The 23920-nt window shown below is 40.4% G+C and overlaps 3 protein-coding genes across 3 annotated transcripts; 1 reads left to right on the forward strand and 2 right to left on the reverse strand.

The window, feature by feature from the left end:
- Positions 1–858: 858 nt before the first annotated feature.
- MONOS_5938fu5939 (putative serine/threonine protein kinase, CMGC family) lies at positions 859–8438 on the reverse strand (the record flags this gene model as incomplete). The annotated part of the gene is made up of 4 exons (XM_067876130.1): positions 859–2870; positions 3042–5722; positions 5802–8282; positions 8351–8438. 4 exons carry the CDS (start codon positions 8436–8438, stop codon positions 1047–1049), a joined length of 7074 nt encoding a protein of 2357 aa, XP_067729125.1. The 3' UTR covers positions 859–1046.
- A 298-nt stretch (positions 8439–8736) lies between these two features.
- Positions 8737–13095, reverse strand: MONOS_5937 (putative ubiquitin-activating enzyme E1; the record flags this gene model as incomplete). Its single annotated transcript, XM_067876129.1, has 5 exons — positions 13001–13095; positions 12864–12937; positions 12731–12813; positions 12520–12657; positions 8737–12474 (listed from the first exon to the last, which is right to left on the reverse strand). The coding sequence occupies exons 1-5, from the start codon at positions 13051–13053 to the stop codon at positions 8737–8739; spliced, it is 4086 nt and encodes a 1361-aa protein (XP_067729126.1). The 5' UTR covers positions 13054–13095.
- Positions 13096–13859: 764 nt separating this feature from the next.
- On the forward strand, positions 13860–23710 carry MONOS_5936 (uncharacterized protein; the record flags this gene model as incomplete). Its single annotated transcript, XM_067876128.1, has 6 exons — positions 13860–13992; positions 14116–14479; positions 14693–20549; positions 20760–23147; positions 23284–23523; positions 23636–23710. The coding sequence occupies 6 exons, from the start codon at positions 13860–13862 to the stop codon at positions 23708–23710; spliced, it is 9057 nt and encodes a 3018-aa protein (XP_067729127.1).
- Positions 23711–23920: the final 210 nt, after the last annotated feature.

Genomic DNA, 23920 nt, shown 5'->3' on the forward strand with positions numbered 1-23920 from the left:
TTTTTTGTCAAAATAAAAAAAAATTCTATTTTTTATATTTCTTCCACAAAATAGTTAAAAATTATTATTTCCTCTTGAAATTGATCAATATTTCCACTATAAATATCATTGAATACCATTTTTGAAAATTTCAGTTCATAACGAAAGAAACAACATCTGAAACTATTTGTTTGAAAAGAAATATTCTCAATAAATATATTCAACATACTTTACGGTCATTTCGCAAAATTGCACAATTGTATGTGATTGAAAAGTATTTTATAATTTAGCGCTTTAAAATTTTTAGAAATACTTAGTTAAAAAATGTCTCGAACAGATGAATCATCAGTAAATGTTGATGCAAGTTGTCAACCTTTTTTAGAATTGGTAGTTGAGGTTTAAGCTGCATTATTTAAAAGATTCGTTGTAATTTATGTTTGAAAGTCGTTTATTAAAAAAAGGATAAGATCTCTTTTGAATACCTCTCCAATTCGTCAATCTTATGAATCACTCTGGAAAGACGAATCAACAAATAGTGATCAAACAACAACAAAAAGTCTGTTAAGTGCATTAATTTTTGGAAAACCGTTTTACAGTATTTTTTATTTGTCAGTACATACTTTTTCTGAATCATTTCCAAATCTTTTCAGAGGAAAGCCTATTCAGCAATGTTTTCATTTACTAACAAAATCAGATTATGAAAGACAAAAACGTTTAGAAGATCAGGCGTATCCATTTTGATGGAATGTGATACGAATTTTGAAAAATAATTCAAAATAAATTATGTTGAGGTGAATTTTAAAAAATGCAACTTTTTTTCCCTTTTAAAATATTTTTTAATTATCCATTTTATTTTGATTATAAATTGTGAAAATATATGTTAAAATTTTTTGATTCTTTATTTAATTCTGATTTGTTTGAAATGGAAATTATACAACAGTTATTGAAAAAATAGCTAAAGAATCTTCCTTTTAAAAACATAAACTCAAAAAGCAGTTGAAAATTCTCTTGGTAAATGATATGCTGTTTGCTCAGATTTCGGTTGAATTCCAGAACAAACAACGAGACTATCCTTTTAATAAAAACAAAGGACAAAGTGCAAATGCCAAGTCAGATGCAGGTTGAGATTTCCCGTCAGGAAGATTTAATGAATCTGTTTTTTGAATGTCTTTGTTTTTTTCGCAAGATTTGGTGGAAAGGCTTGGAATATGACTTTTATCCCTAACATATCCACTTTTTGAGCGATAATTAAGTTCGCATGCTCCAACTGCTAAGCGAGGCAATACAACGGAAGATGCAGCAAAAAACGGAGAAATCAGACCGGCTGAACGAAGATTTGCGGAAGAGGACGAAAATGAAGCAGAAGCAGCAGAAGCAGCAGCAGCAGCCGACGAAGAAGAGGCAGCACATTGTGAAAGTGACAGTGAAGAAAGCTGTGAAACAGAGGAAGGAATGAATCGCCGAGGAAGCCTAAGAGCGTGGTTCGATGCGCGAAACATCAGAGGCGGGTGTGATTGCACAGAAGGAAGAGAATACAGCTGAATTAGCGGAGATTGGGAAGGCAACGGAGAAATGGCTGGCGTCGAGGGGACTGGCAATGATGGATGAGAATCAGGATTTGTTTGGCTGCTTGAAGATAATCCAGATGCATCTGCGTGTTCGGCCCAATTCTCATCTGCTTGGGAACTGCAAGACGCATCTGAGTTTTGCACTGAGTTGCTTTCTTCTCCAGAAGCATACAATTTGTGCGGTTGGTCGGAATTTTTTGCATTGAATGATTTTGCGTGCTGTTTTGGACTTTCCTCCAACTGAGCTGCAGAAAATGATATTACTGAATCTGTTGTTGCTCCCATCTTTGACTGGCTTTCTGCTGATGAAAGAGAAGAGCAAATTTTTTTTTCGATGTATTTCTTTGGAGCAATCATCAAAATTCCGTCTTTTGCGTAATAAATACTATTGTTAACCCTCTTTTCATTTTCATTTCCACAACCTTCACCATCTCTATTATTATGTTCTTCTTCTTCTTCTTCTTCATCTTCTTCAGTTTCTTTGCCTTCATCCAATTCACTTTCTGAATCCGAGTCCAATGAATCAGATTTCAGCGAAGACATCCTCTTTCCTGTTGGCGCAAGGAGCTCCGCAGGTGTCGAAAGGGGGTGTTTGCCAATCGCTCTGTTCTTTTTGTCTTTCCTCGTCTCCGAAAGACAGGCCAGCTTGCCATTTCGCATCTGAACTTGCTGCTTTCGGAAGATTTCGACGAGATTTGGGAAGGGGGCGGTGCGGCTGTAGAGGCAGTTGGAGAGGCCAAGCAGATACTTCACACGAGAATGGTGGAAGGAGGAAGGACGGTGACGGCGATGTTGTGAAGGAGAATGTTCATTGCAAGGCGAATTCTGAAGATTCTGAGGGTCTTGCAGATGGTTGCATTCAGGTGAATATTCGAGCTCAAAAACAGGAGAAGGCTGTTGTGGAAATGAAGACATTTGAGAAGAGTGGTTATTTGTACGCTTGGAAGAGGTTGGTTGTGGATTGAGAGAATTTGCAAGAGAAGCAGAAGGCGAAGAAGAAGGGAAAGCTGCAGAATGAAAATTCATAACACTCGACAAATCGTTTGCTGCTTGTTTTTCTTGCGTGTTGTCATGATTATTTGTGTCATTCCAGTCCAAATTTGGTGGAAAGTGTAAAGTTGTTGGATTAACAGATGTGTTTGATGATGATGGTACAGAGGAAGAAGAAGAAGAAGAAGGTGAATTATGTCCAGATGATTTGTCAGACACTGCAGTTGTGTTGATGCTCAGCGAAGACAAGTCAATCTCAGTTATGTTTGAATGAGTGCTCGAATGATTTGCCATTTGAGGCAGGCTGCTAACAGGATTTGCTTGATGCTCTTTCTGAAATGTTAAAAGAGACAGAAAGTCAAAATAGACAATCATTCAACAGTTAATAAAAGACAAGATATGACATTTGCAGAGGGGAAAAAAAATTATATGAAAGATTAATAAATCGAAATTAAGGCAATAGGAGAAAAAGAAAAAGAAATACTTAGAATCATCGAAACATACTCCTGTTATCCATGGATGCAGCATTGCCATTTGTGGCGTCATTCGTTCTTTCTCGTTCCATTTCAGGCAGTTTGAGATAAAATCAATCAAAAACTCTTTTTCTTCGTTCCTCTCCGCAGCATGACCTTCACTAGGTGCCATTCTCTCTGTTGACTCCTGTAACTCACTCACAGCTGACAAAGTTGATGTTTCATTTGATTCTGCCGTTTCATCTGAAACATTGGGCTTGCGTTGTGAATGCTCCTCTTTCGTCTCATTCTCATTGTCCTTTTCTGAAGCAAATTGCCGTTCAAGTTTTGGTAGTGGTTGAGTTGGTGGGATCATCATACACACTCCGTCAGGCCCAACAATCAAATTGATTTCCTCTTTTTCTCCGTTCCAATCAGACTTATTCAGCTCCTTCTTGATGCTTGTACCTCCGACGCTCTTCACTTTCCCTTTTTTATCTGGCTGAACAATCACATTCCTCTCTTCGTCAAAAAACTGCCTGTATTTCTTAGCACTCGCAAACAAGTCCGCAGGTGGCTTTCCTAAAACATGGCACATCCACACAAACAGATCCGCATCGTCGTCTGCAGGAAACAGAGGCGCGCCCGCCGCCAGCTCATACAACACACACCCAAACGACCACATGTCGATCGGGCAGCCAAAGCGCATGCCCATCACGACCTCTGGCGCGCGGTAGTATCGCGACTGCACATACGAGTAAAGCGGCTCCTGCTCGTAGAACGACGAGCCGAAGTCTGCCACACGCAGCCTCGCCGAGCCTGCCCGCTCGATCACAATGTTCTCAGGCTTCAGGTCGCAGTGCACGATTCGCCGGCTCCTCAGAAAGCAGAGCGTCTCCAGGATCTGTACGGAGAGGTGCCGGACAAGCTGCATGCTCATCGGGCGGAACCCGCACTTGCGCTGGAACTGGTACAGGTTCATCGACATGAGGTCGAACGTGAGGCACAGATGGTCGCGGAACATGAAGTAGTCCGCTATCTGCAGCACATGGTACTTGTCATCGGGATCCTCTGCACGCAGATACTCCAAGATGCGTATCTCGACCAGCGACTGCTTCGCCAATCTTTCTCTGTTGCGGATGATCTTCAGAGCGCACTCACAGCCCTGTTTGTGGTCATTCACACGATACACATGCCCAAACGAGCCGTGCCCCAGCGACTCCACAACCTCAAAGCGGTAGGCGATCTGGTCCCGCATCGCCACGTAGAAGTCGCCTTTTGTGTCGTCGTAGGAGTATGCTGTGGAGTACAGCCCGTCTTTGTCCTTGGCAAGCTCAGCCAGCGTCTCTTCAGCGTCGGGGCGAGGGCGGTCTTCTTCTTTCTCTTTCTCTTGCTGTTGCTGCTGCTGCTGGCTGTTCTGACTGCTTTCATCATCAGTCTCACTTACCTCTGAATAATAAGATGTATACTCACTTTGCGATTGTGGGTGTGCTAATTCATCTTCCTGCTCAATTGGAGCATCTTGTTTTGTATTTCGATTTTCCTGCTTTTCATCAACTGGTTTGCGTAATGACTTTGAGCAAGGCTTTTCTGGTGAAGCAGTTTTATTATTAGCAGTTGATGCTTTTCTTTTTTTGTGCTCATTTTCTTTCTTCTCTTTGGATTCTTCAGTTTCTTCTGATTCTTCAGGCGACACCAGCAAAGAAGGTACATACTTCAGCGATTTCAGCGGGCCAAAGTAGTAAATTTTCTTGTACTTCATAATTTCCCACCGCTCAAACCAAGTGAGATGCTGCGGGAAATGCGTCAGGCAAAAAGAAGGTGACAAGGGACCTGCAATCAGAGGAGGTAAAGGCAATGGAGCAGGAACGCCTCTGTAAGACTCATCAATAGACGCATTGAGCTGATCGCTATGGGGATTAAGGAATTGATAGGACTTCAGCATCGACAGCATCAGCGGTGTTGATGTAGAGATGGAAGAGCCCGGGGCAAAGTGATTGGGATACAGCTGGGCGAAGTCTGTGGCAGAAACAATGACTGTGTGGAACTGCTTGCGCAGAGGGTTCTGTGACGTGCGGGAAGAAGAGAGGAGAGGAGACACTTTTGCAGAGACAGCGTATCTTGTGCAGAAGGCGTTGGTTGAAGTGGAAGGATGGTGTGATGTGTGTGCAATGGAAGAAGGAAGTGAATGTGGATAGAGTGATATGGTGTCATGGGGTGATGTGAAAACAGAGCTTAAGGAAGAAGCAGTGGATGACAGTGAAGAATTCAAAAAGGAAGACGACTGAAGTGGAACGACTGAAGACTCGCTTTCGAGTCTTTGGCTGTGCTGCTGTTCTGACGAGAAGGTGAACTCTTTCATTTCATCAAACGACTCAGAATCAGATGAAGTGCTGCCGACGAGCGTTGGAAGAGGCGGCGGGGCAGACGGCAAAGGAAATGGAAGATCGTTTTGGAGGCAGAATTCGAGTAGATGGCATGAAATGGGAAGAGATGTAGACGAAATACCATCGCAAGCAACGCCCAAAAATGGGTTTGTGTGTTTGCGTTGAGAGGAGGAAGAAGGAGAAGAAGAATAAAATTTGCTGTTTGTAAGTGAAGAAGTTGTATCTGAGAGTGAAAAGGATGAAAGAGAAGACAAGCTGTGTAGTGAAGATGATAATTGCTTTGATGTTGAAAATAAGCCTTCCTCTTTGCCAGGCGGATCATTAACGAGTTTTGTACATTTTTTATCTATTGTCATTTTTATTATTATAACAAAACAACAGTTAATAAAATGAATAAAGAAATACTCAAAAATATGACTGCAAACTCATATTAACCCCATTGCAACAAGGAGAGGAAGGAGATGAAGAAGCAGCTGCTCGTCTAATTGACTGTGGCGTGCTCAAAGGGTTCAGAACTTTCACCTTCATTTCTTCTTTTCTCTGTGCTGTTTCCAGTTTCTGTTCATTTTCTATTTCTTTTAGAAGACTCATCTTCCTCTTGTAGACAATGTACTGATGATACAGCTGCACATCAAGCTCCTGCTCCACCTCTGGCGATAAGCACCCTTCCAGAAGCAGCGCAATAACCTCGTCTTCTTGTTTCTGTTTGCTCTGTTTCAATTTGTGTTCTTTGCTCTCACTTCCTTCTCTTCCTTCTCTTCTTTCCCCCTTCTCTCTCCTCTCTCTTCTCTCTCCGAGCCTCCACATTTCCTCTGGCTGCTGTTGCTGTTGCTGCTGCTGCATAGCGCTCTCCACCCTGCACTTCCACAGGTGCTGCAGCAGGTTCTGCCTTTGATGTTTGCTCAGTGTCATTGTTGACAGAGTTCGCAGCATCGCATTCGAGAGATGTTCATTCAAAGACGCCTCGTTCGGTGGGTCCTGCTGGAGAAGAAAGAGTACTTGCTGCAGCTGCTCTTCAGTGACTGTTTTGGATGTGGAAGGAAAGCCTGAAAGAGGAGGAGGAGGAGGAGGAGGAGGAGGAGGAGGAGGAGAAGAAGAAGAAGAAGAAGAAGAAGAAGAAGAAGAAGAAGAAGATGCAGAAGAATGATGAGGCATTTGAGAAGAGGGAGAATCGCTCGGTGGAGATGAAGTAATTTTTGTTTGCCATTTCAGTGGGGAACCTTTTGAAACAACAGTTTCATCAGGCGACTGCGTGACTTTGGATTCATCCTTTTCGCTTTTTGGGAAAAAAGGTGAATTTGTTGAACTTTTGCCTTCTTTGCATCTTTCACTTTCATTTGTAGATTTATCTTTCCTTTGAGCAACTTTTGAATCATTATCATTTTCTGTAGTTTCATCTGCTCTATTCCTTTGTCTGTCTGTTCTGCTGTTAATGTTTTCTGTCAAAGCAGCTGAAGTCACCCGCAGCCGATGCAAAAGAGCAAGTTTGCGTTTGATTCGCAATTCTGTCGAGCCCAAATGAGAGAAAAGAGGCACATGATGCCCTGCGCTTGACTTTCCCTTTTGTTCTGAAGTGTTTTGTGTTTGAAAGCGCTGTGGAGAACTTTGAGGAGATGAGAAAGACGAAGTGTTTGTTTGATTACTGATTGAAGGCGATGATTGGCTTGTGCTTGATTTGGACTGCGGTTTTTTCTCTGTTTTGAATCCTGTCTGCTGCATATTCAGAAAGCTTGCTTCGGCAGCTGCTGAAGAGGAAGGATGTGGGACAAGCACAGCTTCCATTAAATCGTTCGATGAAGAAAAATTGGATGAAGACTGTATTGATTCACTTGACTTGGAATGACTCAAAAGTGTATTTTTCACTTCGATAGCATCCTGATCAGGTGTTACATTTTGCTTTTTGTCGGAATGCAAAGCCGATTCTTTTTGGCGAAAAGAATTTGCAGAAACAGGTGCGGAAGCAGTTGAAAGAGGGGGAGGAGGGGATATTGATAGAACTGATAGCGAATTCACTGCAACAGCTTCTGAAGGTTTATTGTGAATGTTGCCATTTTCATTGCGATTGGATAAAAGAATGGAGGAAGTTGCCGAGTCTGGAAAATATATTTCAGATAAAGATTCTATGATTTTTTTGTGAGCATTTTCTGCAAGAAGATTCGTATTCTCCTTCCTGTCTTTAGAGAATTCGTTTCCCTTATTCCTTTTGGAGTTAATGTTATCTGAAAGCTCTGAATTTATTATTGAAGTACCTGCAGTAGCCAATTCGTCAATGACCGAATCGTCTATTGCAGAATTATTGCTTCCAGTTGTTGAAGGTTTGCATTTGGCCAAAGAAGAATTTGAGTTATCTTCTTCTCCAGAACTGAAACTCGTAGTATTTATTTGCGTAATGCAAAAATCAGAAGGAAGAACACGCGATTGAGCGAAACAACTATCTAAAGCATCACCAACAGCAACAGATTCGCTTGAGGATTCCTTCGAAGAGATCTTTCTATTTAGTTCCTTTTGATTCCTTTCATCTAGAATGCCAGATGTTGCATCAGAAAAGGATGAATTGGTGCTTTCAAGCATTGAAGATAGTAATTGATCATTATTTTCATCGTCTTGCATCAAGGCTTGCATCAATTCATCAAGTGAATGCTCAAGGGTTCTTTGAATCTCTGGCCTCAAAGCAAACATTGGTAATCTTTCGTGCTTTTTCTTTTTTTTCCTTGATTTATAAAACTTAAACTCAATTTCGTTTTCTTGAAAGCTGTCTTCAAGTTCTGTTTTTTCACTTATCACTGTTATTCCTGCTGAAAGTCCAGATTCAAATGTTTGAGAAAATTGACATTCATTTTCAGAAATTGTCGGAAAGCAAATTGCACGCGTTGAACTAAATCTATGTGAAGAAGAAAGTCCATGTCCTATTGAATTCATTTTCATTATAATTAAATTTTCTGAAAAGAATTTTTCAAAGATCAAAATTGCGAACCTCCATCATCACGGTCGTTTGGTTCTCCTGTCAATGTAGCTGAAAATGGAGATATTGATTGTTCTAATGCTTCCAAATCTGAAGACATTCTGAAATTATTTATTATGATGAAAATTCACTTTATGATTAATTAAATGATTTCATGACAAACACTTTTGTAATTGACCTACCATCGCTCATTAATATTATACATACAAACGAGATAACAAAAATACAACGTTAGAGCAAATCTATATGCCTAATAACTAGCAAATCTGCTCTGAAAAAGAGTTAAAAAATGTTATGGGCAATTCAGAATAAAAAATTAAATAAAAATTAAACGCTTCTTCATAAGCACATTAATTTTTTGTAAGATTTTTAATTTTTTTTTTTTTTTTGACAAATTTTTATTCTGTAATATTTTCATCTTCTACTGGTGCTGGTGGAGGCATTGGAGGTATTATAACAGTTATTAGCGGCATTCTCACCAATTTGTGTTCATCATTGATTGATCTTGCGATAAGGATGAATGTCATTTCTGTTGCCCCTTCTTCAAGCTGCTCGCCGGCTTCGTTCCAAAGAATATCCGTCAGCTGCTGATCCAAATATTCTGGCTCATCATTGCTTGGATCGTTAAGCTGATAATAAATAACATCATCTCTTTTTATCAAAATAGGCTCAATGCTATATTTCTCCTTCAATGCGTCAACCAGTTGTTTAATCGTCGGAACGAACCCAAATTTTAGTCTTTCGTGATTCCATTCAGTGAATGGTGAACCTGGCTCAAGTGGACGAGGCGGATAAGGTGGGTGATGGCTGTACACATTAAGCGCCTGGTTGATGAACCACACATGAAAGGCATCAATTGCACTTGTTTTTCTGCAAAATGGGATGAGCTCAGCAGCTCCCAATGCAGAAATAGTTGCTGTGGTTGTGATGACAGCAGGAATAATTCTCCCCACAATTATTTTGACTTCAGTTTTGGATGCTTGTGGAATATGATAGATTTTCGCTTTGAGATTGGCTGCACATGTTATAAAGTCCAACGGATGGTTTGGGCTTTCATCTTTGTCGAATGACAGAGAATGAACTGAATCAAATACTTCTGATTGATTTGGAGATTTTTGAGAAGATATTAAAGCCGAAGAACTTTGAGGACAAGGTGATGTGTTAGTTTGAGATGAGTGACTTTGAATAATCTTGTCTGTAACGCATAGTAAATCCGTCACTTCTTTCTGCTCCTCTTTCAAAAGAGACGAATCATTTTCCTTTATTTTCGTTGAAAGATCGACAATTTTTGAATCCAATTGTGAAATCCTCTCTTCAATTCTCCTTCTGTTCACTTTCACTAATTCATCAATATCATCCTCATTAACTGTTATGTTTTGTTTCAGTTCTTTTCGAAGTAAATCTTTCATTTGCTGAAAAAGTGATAACTGATTTTTAAGCTCTCTTCGCTCTTTTTCAATCATCTGAGCATTTGTTACAGTAAATTCATCAGTTTTCATTTCCCCTGCAACCTCCTTAACTCTGTCCCAATTAATATCCACGTTCTTTGTTTTGTTCTTTATCATAAAACGAAGAATAGCAGCAGACCCAACAAAGCACAGATGATCCTGCTTTGAAGGATCAAAACATTCAACAAGCGGAACACGTCTTGGCTCTCTCCAAAAAGGAGAAGATGAGATTCGAAATCCAAATTGTGTAATGTCCGATTCCTCAGGAAGTGCTGAAGCTGAAAGCAAAGAATCATCCAGCTCAAAATCAGACAGCTTACTTCCCTTTGAATGCGAAGAAAGATCAAGCTCCTTCATTTCTTCATCTGTTGGGTGAAAAATCAACTGCTGCTGAGGCTGTTTCACAAACGTTTCATCAAACAACTTTCTACCAAAACGAATGCAATCGTCAAAAGAGTCCTCATTCTCCTTCGCGAAGCCAATAATAGTCTCAATCTCTCTTTTCAGATTGTATGCTTCTCCAATTTTATCTCTTGTATATTCGTTCAATCTCAATACCTCCTCTTTTTTTTGCTTAATCCATTCTTTTGGATCCTTCAGGAACGAATTGATTGTCTGAATGCTTTTTGTCTGAAACTGTTGTTCAAAGAGCTCCTTAGCATCATTTACAACATGCTCAATCATAAATGGATGCTCCTTCGGTGTGCACATCGCCCTTTCTCCTTCAGAAATAAGCAAAGATGTATTCCCACTTTCATCGTGAAGACCACTTTCAACTTCTTCCTTTTTGTTTTTTATTCCCAAATTCGCACTGCGATATGTCTCAGTCCGAAACGGGAGAGATGTCATCGTAGTGCCGCAGAGCCCCAGTGTCCCACAGTCAAACATCGGAATCAAATATTCCGTGCAGCGCAAGCTCACATAATTTCGCACTTCAACATTGTCTGGCGTGGTGATGACCAGATCAATCGATGACCAGAACTCAGAGTTAAAAAAATCAGCAGTTTCCTCACCGACCATCTTAGTCAGCGCAGTTATGTGCATATCAGGATTCATCTTCAGCACTTTTTCAGCAGCAACTTCTGCCTTCATCTTATTCACATCTGCTTTTTGAAAGAGGAACTGCCTGCTCAGATTAGACAGTGATATTCCGTCCATATCTGTGACTGTCACACGCCCTCTTTCCCCGCAGCCCACACCCATCATTGCAAGCTGCTTCAGCATTTCACAGCCAGTAGCTCCGCAGCCGACTTGGAACACACGCAAATTCATCAGCGTCTCCTGTGCTGTCCATCCGATGATTGAGGCTTGAGAGTCGTATCGCGTGTTTAGAGGCTGGCAATCAGAAAATGGAGGGAAGGAAATAAAAGAAATCGCTCGTAAATTGGAGTGATTCTGGTGCATGTTATCTTCTTTACAACATTCAGTTTCACTAAGATTCTCGATTCCATCAAGTGAAGGAACAGAAGAGGAGGAAGAAGAAGAAGATAAAATATCTGTAACATCTTCTTCCTCTTTTTTGCGCTCATCCAGCATCAACTCATGATGAGAAAGATAGAGCCACTGAGTAATTGGCGTGAGTGTCATTGTTATTGCTTTTATTGCCTCTTGTGCTGCAATCCCCGCAGCACACGACACAATAGGAGCCAGCGAGCCTGTGGCTGTTCTGATCAGAACTTTTGCAATTTCCGTTGAGAAAGACGGCAACTGGGTATCAGAAGGAGAAGAAAAATCAGCAGAAGAATCAGGATGAGAACGAAGCTTCTGAATAAGCTTGTCTCTGAAAGAAGTTGGCGTTTGCATTGCTTGAGGAATTGCAGATGACGCCTTCAACAAAGCAGAAGGGACTATTTTGACAACAGTTTTTGAATCTTTAAGATATGCCCTTTTTTCTGGTATTTGTGTTTCGCATGGGCAAGCAGATGTTATTTTCCTTTTTTCGGTTTCTCTTGTCGACTGATATTTTTTCACAGTTTGTTTGTTAGAACTGTTCATTGTTTCATTTCCGAATATTCTCTCAAATTCCTTTTTCATTTCAAAAAGCAATAGCTGCTCTATTTCTTTTCGTTCCATTTCGCTTTCAAATTTGTTTTCTTTATATTTTGCTGTTTTGCCCTTTGTCATTTCTTTATTTAAAGTTCCGCTAATAATCCTCTTTATAACCTCAAACCCCACATGAAGAGTATTCCAGTCGTTGGGTGATTTCCTAAATGAACTCTTCAAAAAAGTCGGCTTTTCCAATTCTTCTGTTAAGCATCGATGATGAAACTCTAAAGGCAGCACTGCCGTTGTGGCATAGCCGTCTCCTTTGTATGTGCCGAAAGACGTTGTGTCCAAGTCGATAGCAACTGAGTGAGAATCAACAGCAACAGCTTTTACAATCTTCCCGTTGGCCTCTTCCATCCCGCTAATATGATGCAAACAAAGAAAACATCCGTTCTGGAAAGAATGTCCAAAGGCAGCAGAAAACGTGACTATTGCTGGATATCCGTGAGATATCTCCATAATTGCTTCGGTTCGTGGTTTTTCTCCTGACCAATTGTTTGATTTATGATGATCTCCAAAATCCACAAATATTCGAGAAAATATACCAAAAACATCACACATCACAATCTTCACATTAGCACGTCTACACATGATGCAAAGTTCTTCTGATTCATTTGACGATGAATTGCAAAGAATAACGATCTAAACGTTTTTCTTTTAAGAAAACGAAAAAAAAAAATGGCAAACAGAAAAGCTTTTAATAATGTTTTCTGACAAGTTTTCTGTTGTGATATAATTGACATTAGTAAAGTTGCTAATTTTACCGATCAAAGAACTGAAATATTCCGCTCTATTCTGTCCAAATTTGTTTTCATTTATGCAAAACTAAACGCCAAAAGAAATTTAATGAAATGAAAAACGAAAAGAAAATGTATTGCTATAATTCAAAACACCAAACGCTTGATGAGAAATTGTTTAATGATATTCTTTCTGGATCATGAAGAACAATAGAACCTACTCCTGATAAAATCAAATTTTTTGCTTGAAATGAAATGAAATTTTAAAAATAAAAAGGCTCATAAAAATCACACCAATTTCTATTCCAGCATCTTTGAGGCCAGATACTAAAACAGAAGCCTTTGAAAGCAAATTCAATGAATCTTGACTGAAACCGCAATAGAAATACAAAATATCAAAAAACAACGCATTTTTCTTCATAATATCTTACCCATATGCAATCGATTGACGATCGTGGAACAAAAATTTCTGTTCTTCATTCATTTCATGTGAATGTGAAGATAAAATCTCACTATTTTTTAGTATGGGTGTGTTTGACAAACAAATCTGAGAACACTTGTTCAAGAAATAATGTTAAATAGAATTATCTGTATGCAGTTATATAAAGATAGCATAAGTAGTTTTCATGAAAGAGAAAAAAAATGAGTAACAACAAAAAATAGGAAAAAAAAAAAAAAAAAAAAAAAAAAAAAAAAAAAAAGAAAGAAAGAAAAACATTGAATCACAAAGAAGACGTTTTATTTGTTATATATGTTGCATTTGAGTATTGATGTTTTTTGTTTTGATTCACTTCAATGAAAAAGTTTCCCATTAACAATTAATTATTAATATTTTTCATTATTTTCTGATGACCAATGTCACATACGATCATTGATTTTTTGCAATTTAATTCCACTTCCTTAAGGAAATTATTACAAGCAACAAATAAACTTGATAAACAAATTCATGTTGTGCAAAGAAAAATGGATATATTACTTACTCTAAAACACATAGCAACTGCTTTAATAACTGAAAATACGAAAAAAACGAACAACATTTCTTCTGTATGTGACACCAATAGTAAATCGTCTGATGAACATGATTTGACGAAGTTAGATATTGCTGAATTGCGAAAATCTATTCATAATCTCAATATAAGTGCCATGATGAAATCTACAAATTCAACATTTAGTTCACGAATTAATAAACTCAAAATTCAGTCATTAAGCAACAGCGGTCTTCATTTAAGAAAGTCATCCTTTTTTGAATTTCGCTATCATTTTAATTTTCTTTATTTCAAACATGAAATTATGAAAGATCCATTAGATACACACATTTTAAAATTAAAGCCTATTGGATACGTTACTCACAAAATTAAATGCGATCCAGACGTTTCTGCCGATCAACAACAACTCCTTACTGAATCTGAAATACATATTAACAGTTGGACAAGAAAAATGTTAACTGACATCTCCCCCAAAATGCTTCTTTGGGTTATATTTTGTTTGAATTATTATTTAAAAATTTTTGATTTGTTAATTTATTTTTAATGATTTTTTCAAAAAGTGAATGATTCAACAATTTGCTCCAAGCCTCGTCTTTTTGTGAATGTTCCTCGTTCTTGCGCACCAAAAGTTGGATTATTTGCAACCCGAAGTCCCTTGAGAGTAAATCCACTTGAGATACGAATTGCTGAAGTTATTGACGTTGAGATCAGAGATATTGAGGATTTCCATTCAGAAGATAAGGAAGCTGAATTAATTAATTCAGATGAATTAACTCTTTGCAAAACACTTAATGAAGTGAAGAAAACAACAGAAAGAGGACAACAACAAGCCTTATTGGGAAAAAATAAGTTGGTTATCAGAATTGCAGGAGATTATTTCCCAGGGCAAGCAGATGTTCTGGCAATCAAGGCATATCGGAGATGGTATGAGTGCTAATTTTGATTTTATGGGAAAAAATAATTAAAAATCATTGGTGCTTGATACATATCTTCACTTTGCTTCACTTTGCTTAATATTATACCTTTTCTTTTTATTTCAAAAATTTATTAATTTTTATTTTTATGTTTTTTCTACCAAATTGATCTCTCATCTTCTGAAATATTTTCTTTTATTTCCTTAAATCTCAACCAACTTAGTGAATGCCACCCGCTTTCTCCAGTCGGCTGGATGTCTGTCAACGGGATTGAGCAGTTGTGCCTTCGAGCTCAGAAAATAACAAGCAAATACCAGCACGTTTCAAATGATCCGAACAAGTTGGTTGAAGAAAGCAGCGATTCAAAAATTAAAACAGACAAAAAAGGATCAATGCAAACAGAGCAATTATCTCAGTCTGAGACACCTGATAAAGTTGCAGAAGGAGACTTCAAACAAACTGGAAAGGAAGAAACAGAAATGAAAATAACAAAGAAAGAAGATACTGGAAATGAAGAAGATAACAGCGAGGAAGAAGAGGAGGAAGAAGAGGAGGAGGAAGAAGAAAGCAACGACAACGAAGATGATGAAGACGAGAGCGAGAGCGAAGAAGACGAAGAAGACGAGGAAGAGGCAGAAGGAGAAGAGCGTCTTTCAACACTAAAGCTATCTGAATACGAGCCCGAAGACCATTTCACAAGCCACCTCGACCATCCATATTCTTTCCCTTCTTCTCTTCCTCCTCCGCTCATCCCAACTTTCTCCCCCATATCATCTCATTCGCCGTCATATCGCTCCATCCTGAGTGTCTCCCCAGTCACAGACAACCAAAGCTCACTGCCTGTCTTCGAATCCCTGGCAAATGGAGTGAACACAGCAAACATAGCCATTTCAGCTATTTCGGCAGTCTCAGCTGTGTCGGCCGTGTCGGCTGGTTCTGCAAATGTCGATGCGACTGGACGGAGTGTGGTCAATGTGTCTAGTGCATCCATGTCACTTGCTCGTCTTGCCAGCACCACGCCACCCACACCCCCAACATCTGGTGTGGCTGGATCGTCTTCTTCGCACGCTGCATCCACAGTTTCTTCATCATGTGGCGTTCAACAGCAATTACAGCTGCAGGCACAGATGCAAATGAGCTCTTCTGCATCATCTTCTTCGTCGTCGTCTTCATCTTCTTCATCTTCTTCATCATCTGCTCGGCGCTTGCTTGGCTCTCAGCAGCAGCAGCAACAACAGCAACAACAGCAAGCCCAGCCTTCATCTCATCTTGTCTCCCAATTCACAACGCCTTCTGCAAACACATCAATTCCTACTGAGCTTCTGGCAAGAAACACCCCATCTGAACCTTCTGGTGCTTTGGCGAAGAGTTCTGAGGCGTTTCAGCTGATATCATCAACAGCTCTTATCACTTCGGGTGCAAAAGAAATGAAATGCACAGTCGAACGGAATAAAGAGAACGAAGACGATAAAACAAAGGAGCTAACAAAAGACTACAAGATCATTAAGGATGAAAAGGGAAATAAAAAAGAGGAGAAAAACAGAAAAAACGAAACAAATGGGAAAGATAAACCGAAAATGAGAACTTTTTCTCGAAAGAAAGCGCATCCAGACGATGAAAAATGGGTTACCATCCAAAAAAAGGATACAACAACCCCTTCAACAACAGCAACCGCAGCAATGGCGACTACAAGATCAGCATATTTGGTTCAGCCTTCCTCTTCTGAAGCGTCACAGCCAACAGCAATAGTACCATATACCTCTCCATCTGACCATCCATCTTCACAAGACGTGTCACTCGGCATCCTCCACCCGTTCTTCTCTTCTCTCCCTCCACACGAGCAGATCTTCCTCACACACCGCCACCACAACGTGCTGCAGGAGCTCTACCAGCAGCAAAAGCAGCACATCAAAGCAATCAAGCAGCTGCACCCGGAGTTTGTGCGGCCAGAAACACGTGCGCTTCTTGTGTCGCTTATGCAGCAGCTGCAGTCCGAACACACCAGCCGATTGATGCGCACGCTTTTCATTCTTGACTCCCAGCGCCGCCTCAACGCTGCCATCAACTCGTCCTTGGGGCAGACCATCACGTCGCTCAGCGGTGGGAGAAGCGACGAGAAAGGCAGGCACGCACCACACGTAGGCCAGCTGGCACAGCTGTCGAGGCTGAACCAGCTGAATCAGATGAGCCAGATGAGTCAGATGAATCAAATAAATCAAATAAGCCAAATGAATCAGATAAGTCAGATTAGCCAGATGAGTCAAATAAACCAGTTCAGCCAGCTGCAGCGCCTGGGCGACTTCAAGAACATAGCGCAGCTCACACAGCTGGCGCAGATAAACCCGCTGGGAGCGAATGGCCGCATTGCAGAGCTCGACCAGCTGAATCAGCTGTCGCTGAACGAGGCAGAGCAGACGGTGTTGGGCTTTGGGCTGTTCCGACCACCGTCGTCGTCACACAGCAAGATAAAAGCACAGTGCAGGATTGTCTACAAGGGGAGAAGGAGGGAGTTTCCGAATGACTTTGATGAGGAGGAGGAAGAGACAGAGGAAGAAGAGGAGGAGGAAGAAGAAGAAGAGGAGGAGGAAGAGGAAGAAGATCTTGATGAATTTGAATTGATTCAAATAGGAGAAAAGACAAAAAAGGAGATGAGGCATCAGATGAAAAAAATAGAGAAAGCCCAAGCTCATGCAAAAAATGCTTCAGACAATAAAGTTTCAAATAGTAACATAAATAACAATAATAATAATAACAGTAAAAGCAATAATTTTAATGCAGCTGCTCAAAGTTCAGACAAACACCAAATGCACAAAAGGGAAAAACCAGCCAAAGCTGAGCATTTTGCTCGGCCGGCGAAGAATCCGCCGAAGGATTTTGAGAGTTATGGAATCAACATCATCAACAGACTGCTTGGTGTGGAAGATGAGAGCGAGAAGGAGAAGACAGGAAAGCGAAACAAGGGATTGCAGAAGAACGGGGGGAAAGATGATTTAATGATGATAAAAAGTGAGGAAGAAGAAGACGAAGAAGAGGAGGAAGAAGAAGAAGAGGAAGAGGAAGAAGAAGAAGAAGAAGGAGAGGAAGAAGAAGAGGAGGAAGAAGAAGAAGACGAGGCTGAGAAGAAAGAGAACTCACAAAAGCAAATGCATAATGAAAAAAATATTAATGAGAAGAAAGACACAATTTCAAACGATCAACACAATGAGACAGAACATCAGCGTCTTCCTGAGCAAACAAGAAGCCAAACAGGACAAGCATTCGAAGTGCATCTGTTTCCACTCAATTCTGAAGCAGATGCTGAAAATAGGAAAGCAACCCTCGCAAAAGCACAGCAAAGGATGAATAGCAATGGAGAATTGAAAGTAAACAATGAAATGGGGTTGAATAATCAGCAGAAGGAGAGATTAAACAATCATACTGAAAGGGAGAAAGCAGAAGAAGGTAAAAGATTACCTCCGGAAATGAAGCGAGGACTCAACATTTTGGAGTACATTTCAGAGTTTGACAGAATCGATAGCATTGTAGAGAAAATTGAAGTCGATGAAAAATCTTCTTTGGCAGAAAAAGAACAGCAAAAAGAGACGCAAAACGGAAAAACTTCAGCTGAAGCAAGTGCTTCACAAGAAAATCAAGGACAAAACAAACATGAAAAAGACAAAAATAACAATGGAAATGAAGCAATACAAATGGACAATAACAATCACACCCTCTCAAAGGAAGAAGAAGACGACGAGGACGAGGACGAAAGCGAAGAGGACGAAGAAGCTGGCAACGAAGAAGGCTCAGAAGAAGAAAGCAATGGCTACACAGACGAAGACAAGCACCGCACTACAAATCGTTCGATGATTGTTGACAGCCTGACAGTTTCATTGGGCTCACACGACGCTGTTATGATGGACGATGAGCCTGCCACTCTGTTTCAAGCACTCAAAACAGCCACAAAGTTTGTGGAGCAGCAGAAAAAGGCGAATTTGAAGCAGAAAAACGAACAAAATGATCAAAAGGAGACAGAAGGCCCCATCAAAAGACGGTTCTTAAGACACAAAGGGCAAAGACAAGAGCGAATAAACAATCGGATGAAGAAGGTGTCTTCTGCAATAAACACACTTCTCCGTCTGTCAGAAGACTTTGCGGCTGATGTTGCGCAGCTTGATGTGAAGAAGAAAGAAAGTGAAGAAGAATTGAGTGACGTGGTAGAAAAGGAGAAAGAAGGAAACAAAGAGGAAGCTGAAAAAGAAGAAGATCACGAGGAAGAGGAAGAGGAAGAAGAAGAAGAAGCAAGCGGTGAAGCAAATGTTGAAAGCGACTATCGAGTGATTGGACAGCCACAGCAGAGCAATAAAAACGAGGAAATTGACAATAAGAACAAGAACAATGCTTTAGCACATTCAGATGCAAGTGATAATGGACAAACTTTACTCAACATGTTGAAAGAGAAAGTGTCTGAAAGAGACAAAACACACAAACAGAACGAAAAACAAAGGAAAAGCCATGCAAAACCAACAGAGAGCAAACATAGGAACGCTATTAATGCTGTAGCATTGAATGGCATCAAGAACATCTTTTTGGACGATCCGTTTCTCGAACTGCTAACTTTGCAGGAGTTCAGACCAAACAGCACGCCAACTCCACTTGCTTCCATTGCATCGCCGACACCTCCACCGAAACCTTCATTTGTTGGATCATCATTGGATTTGAAAAACGCATCGGCTTCATCTTCTTCCTCTTCTTCCTCTTCTTCTCCTCTTCCTCCTTCGACCGCTGCAGCAGCAACTAAGAATGTTGAAGCTGTGACATCTAAACAACAGCAAAACATTTCTTTACAAAGAGTTAACAGCAAACAATCTACCACTACTTCTTCTTCGTCCTCCTCCTCTTCATCATCATCATCTTCTTCTTCTTCTCTTCAGTCAACTCCCATGCCAACCTCACAAAAGTCATCAACATCCAACATGAAGCATTCATCATCAAATGTATATCCAGTTCCTCAGCCCCAGCAGCCTCTTGACAATCAAGCCCCCAAACCACTCGAAATCGCTGCATCTCCTTCTCCCTCTGCCTCTTTCAAGTTTATTTCAAGCTCTTCACTGCCTTCCTCACCGCACTCCACCATTTCGTCCTCACCCATTCTGTGCTCCATTTACCCTGCTGCTTCCTCTTCGTCGCTGGATCCAGAACAAATAGTGGCAATTACACCCACTCCACAAACACAAACACAGACACGATCGCAATTGCAGCTGCAGTCACAGCTGCAGAAGTCGATAATTGTCCAGTCGTCTGTGGATGGCTCTTCTTCAATGCACAGCAGACATCATTCAACTTCGTCAACTCAAGGAAATCATCAACAGATGAATCATAATCAACAAGCGAACACTCCAATAGCACCTTCGCACAACATCGGTAGCAATCCAGGCGCTTCCATGAACGCTTCACATTCTTCTTCTGCTGATTCTGCTGTAAATGTTCAAAATGAGCGCGTTGTAACTCAATCTTCTATGCCTTTGCGTCAACATCCTGTAAATGAATCTTCCTCTTTTGTCAAATCATCTGATGTCAATTCATCTTCATTTCAACCAGCAAACACTTCATCACACGCCACGCCTTCACTCCCCACCTTCTTCCACCCTTATTCGCCATCACACACTTCATCCACTTATGCCCCCAACACACATAACATTCAAAACTCTTCTTCATCCTCTCCTTCTCCTTCTTCCTCTCCTCCTCCTCCTCCTCCTCCTCCTCCATCTTCTTCTTCTTCTTCTTCTTCGCAGCAACAGAATCAGCATCCGCAACAGTCTTCATTTCGCTCCAGAAGCCAGTCACTTTCCGCTTTCCCCATTTCATCCTCAGCCACATCCACCTCACCATCTCCTTCCCCTTCTTTTCCCCATCCACAACTCCAGTCATATTCACTTGTTCAAAGAAGCACTTCTGCAATGCCACGTCAAATGCCCCCAAATTCCATCAAAACAACCAACCAGAACTATCAAACAATACTTCCCATGAACTCATTCCAAATCCAATCAACTCCTTCTGCTTCGTCTGCAATCACACCTTCGCAGGATCATCAGTCACCCCCTGTCCCAACATACTTGGCATATGAATCGCTCTCTTCTTTCATGAAATTGCCTTCTGCTTTGGAAGCTAACCAGACCAACACCACACAACACATCGCGCCATCTGACACTTATAATTTAAGCAATGCAATTTCTTCTGCCCAGTTTCCCACGCAAATGTCTAATTCTCCTTCCTCATTCATCTCTCAAACACAAATACAAACGCAAACACAGATGCCTTCTTCTCCTTCTTCTCACCTTCATTTGGTACAGTCTTCATCCACTCCAAAAGCTCAATACACTTCTGGATTAGCACCTACAAACACTCACATGAATCAATCTATTGAAAATGCAGATGGTTTGACGAAATTTTCTGGAGTTTCTGAGCCAGTTGCTTCCTTTTCGGCACATTCGCAGTTAAAAGTCGTTCCCGGTTCGCCTTCTTCTCGTTTGATAACTACTCAGAAGGCTGGAGATACAATCCCAAACACAAACATGCCCAATTCATTTGTTTCTCATGTTGATTCAGGCGGAGCACACATCACAAATAATAGCACGCAAAACGACAGTCACCCGCTATTCAGCTCAAATGCACAAAAAGAAGGGCTTATCGTTAGAAGCAACACACTTTCAGGGAAGCCAAGCGGAAAAGCTAAGAAAATGGCTCAAAATACAGGGATAACAAAATTTGTGGAGTCTTCTTCATTCCAAGACCTGTCGAAACAGTCAAATCTAAAGGCAAATGCGAAAAACAAACATCCAAAGGAAAGATCGCTCACACCAAATCGCATTTTTATGGCGCTTTTTGGGAATGGTGACGAGAGAAATAAAGACGAAGGCTCGAAGAAATGGAGAGCAGGCAATGAGGAAGAGTCTGGAACATCGTCACAAAGCGATGAAAGCATAGAGGAATCGTCGAGCGAGACAGAAGACCACAAAAACACCAGCAGCGAAGGAGAAAGCGACACCTCTGAAGAAGACGAGGAAGACTATGAAACAAACTCGGCACTTCTAATTCCGTTTGTAAAGAGGAAAAATGGGCAAAAGTCGTTTTTTCACCATCCGCAGGTGATTCCTGCTTCGCGGATAGCGCTTCCGATGCCCATTCGAGTGGAACCAGTGTATTTGCAGGATGCAAAGCAAAACCAGCACTCCAAGCTGCATGAGTCAATTGTTGAAGGAGAGAAAGGAAACCCACTCAAAAAAGGAGATAGAGAAGATAACCACAAAAACTCAATAATCAGAGAAGAAGCAAATCATAACAGAGAATCATGCATTATCAGAAAGAGAACTTATAGGCGAAAAAAAGAACAGAATTTTGAAAAACAAACTTTACACTGGAAATTAGCACGTTCACTTTCAATGTGCTCTTTTTCGTTGGAAGATGATGACGAAATCATCAGCAATCATCCAAAAAGCATTTCTGTGTTCCCTTTCCATTTATCCTTACAAAAATCACATGAAGAAAAAGGAAATAACAAAAACGAAATTAAAGACGCAGAACTTGTTCCACGAAAACATTATCTCAATCAGCTTACTGCTTCTTCCTTTCACATACAAAGAGAACCAGAATCTCTGGTTCTTATTCATTCTGTGTCTAATCCAATGACAAAACTTCGATCTGCTTCCTTCGAAGATTCCACAATCAGAAGGAATGAGCAGCCAATGAAAGTGCTAATTGAGCCGAATTCAACGGCATCAAATGAAAGAAGTGAAGAAGACAACCAGAATTTCTGCTGCTCACTCCCTGTGTGTTTAGAGCAGATGCGTTTGGATTCCAAGCATCTCTCTGAAGAAGCCATCCAGTTCCATTCTGAAGAGTCGGAAGAACCGCCTTCTCCGCTTCAAATAACAGCTCCGTCAACTCCAGCTAAGTCACTGTCTCCACCCCCAGAAGAATTACAGTTGCAATCATCTGAACCGAATAAGTCGAATACTTCAGCTACTACTACAACTTCTTCTTCTTCTTCCACTTTCTCGTCTTCTGCGTCTTCAGCTGCATCTGATCATTCTTCTTCTGCAGCTGCAACTTCTGTTTTAACCTCTTCTTCTTTACCTTCTTCGTCTGCCTCTTCTGCCAGTTCTGCTTGTTCTTCTGAAAAGTCTGATTCTTCTTTATCGCATTCTGACTCACTGTCTCTTTCGTCATCGTTCTCACATGTTTTATCCTTTGATCTCCCTCCAATCGTTCATTCATATCAGATTCTCTCCAATCCTCTTAATGTCACATTTTCATCTGCAAATAATGCTCCAACTAATTCTTCATCTGCCTCTGCATCTTCATCCTCTTCATCCCTTTTATCTTCTTCCACCACCGCCTCCTCCTCCTCTTCTCCTCCTGCCCCCTCCTCTCCAACACTCGATCCCATTCCAACCAGCTCAAATACCTCTTCTGTTCCTGAGCCCATGAATTCAGCTGAGGCAGCCCTGTCTGTCATTCAGCAAGACTCCTCATCTATCTCAAAGCCTCGTATTTCTCCAACCGCTTTCCTTCTTTCTGCTGTTTCTTCACCTTCTTCTGTTGTGCTAAAGGAGAAATGTGATTGGCTTCTGGTGAATGCCCATCTCAACATCCGCCTTATTATTTCCGATGCTCTTGAAAATGATCCTCTTCTGGAAAATGTCTGTTGCTAAGTATTTTTATTGTGTTGTTAATTTTCATATTGATATTATTGTTCATAAAATCATTTTTTGAATTTCTTTCTTCTATTTGTATATATTTGTATTTTTTTCAAAATGTTCCATCTTTCTTTCAAAGGGAAACAAGAGGCGCCGGAAGCAGCGAAGAGCAACTCGCTATTTCCCACACGAGAATGTGTTAGCTGTAGGCGCCTTTCGTGTGCTGTTTAATGTGATAGAAGAAGAGGACTTGAACAAAGAAGACGACCCAACTGTCCGCTCTATAAAACCGTACCCAACAAAATTGAAAGTGTCTCAGATGTCAAAGCCCGTGGTTGTTATTCGAGACATTATATCAGGCTTTAGAAAAGATATCCTTGTATGTGCTTAGATAATTTTTAGCTTTTTTTTTACTGTTTTTCAAATTGTGTTTATATTCATATTCGTATTCGTATTTATAAATGTGATCTATGTTTTATTTATCATCATAGGAAAGCGATGGTCCTAATGATCCTTTGATTGCGCTTCATAATCGCTTTATTGAAGCATTCAAGCCTGGTGAGTGATTACTTTTATTTTGTGTATTTCAGTTTTTTGAAAAGTTGTTGTGAAACCTTTGCAAATTTTTAGTGTTTATGATTGTTGAAAGTAGGTTTTAGCTTTTCATACTTTCTCTCTTTCTTTTTTTGATAATTTTTTTTCTCCAAGCTTAGAATTTATTTATGATTTATGTGGATTTTTAAAATGATAATTGCGCAGTACGAAATCTTCGTATG

The sequence above is a fragment of the Monocercomonoides exilis genome (genome assembly GCF_001643675.1).
Source record: "Monocercomonoides exilis strain PA203 chromosome Unknown scaffold17-1647472, whole genome shotgun sequence".
Taxonomy (NCBI): domain Eukaryota; phylum Preaxostyla; order Oxymonadida; family Polymastigidae; genus Monocercomonoides; species Monocercomonoides exilis.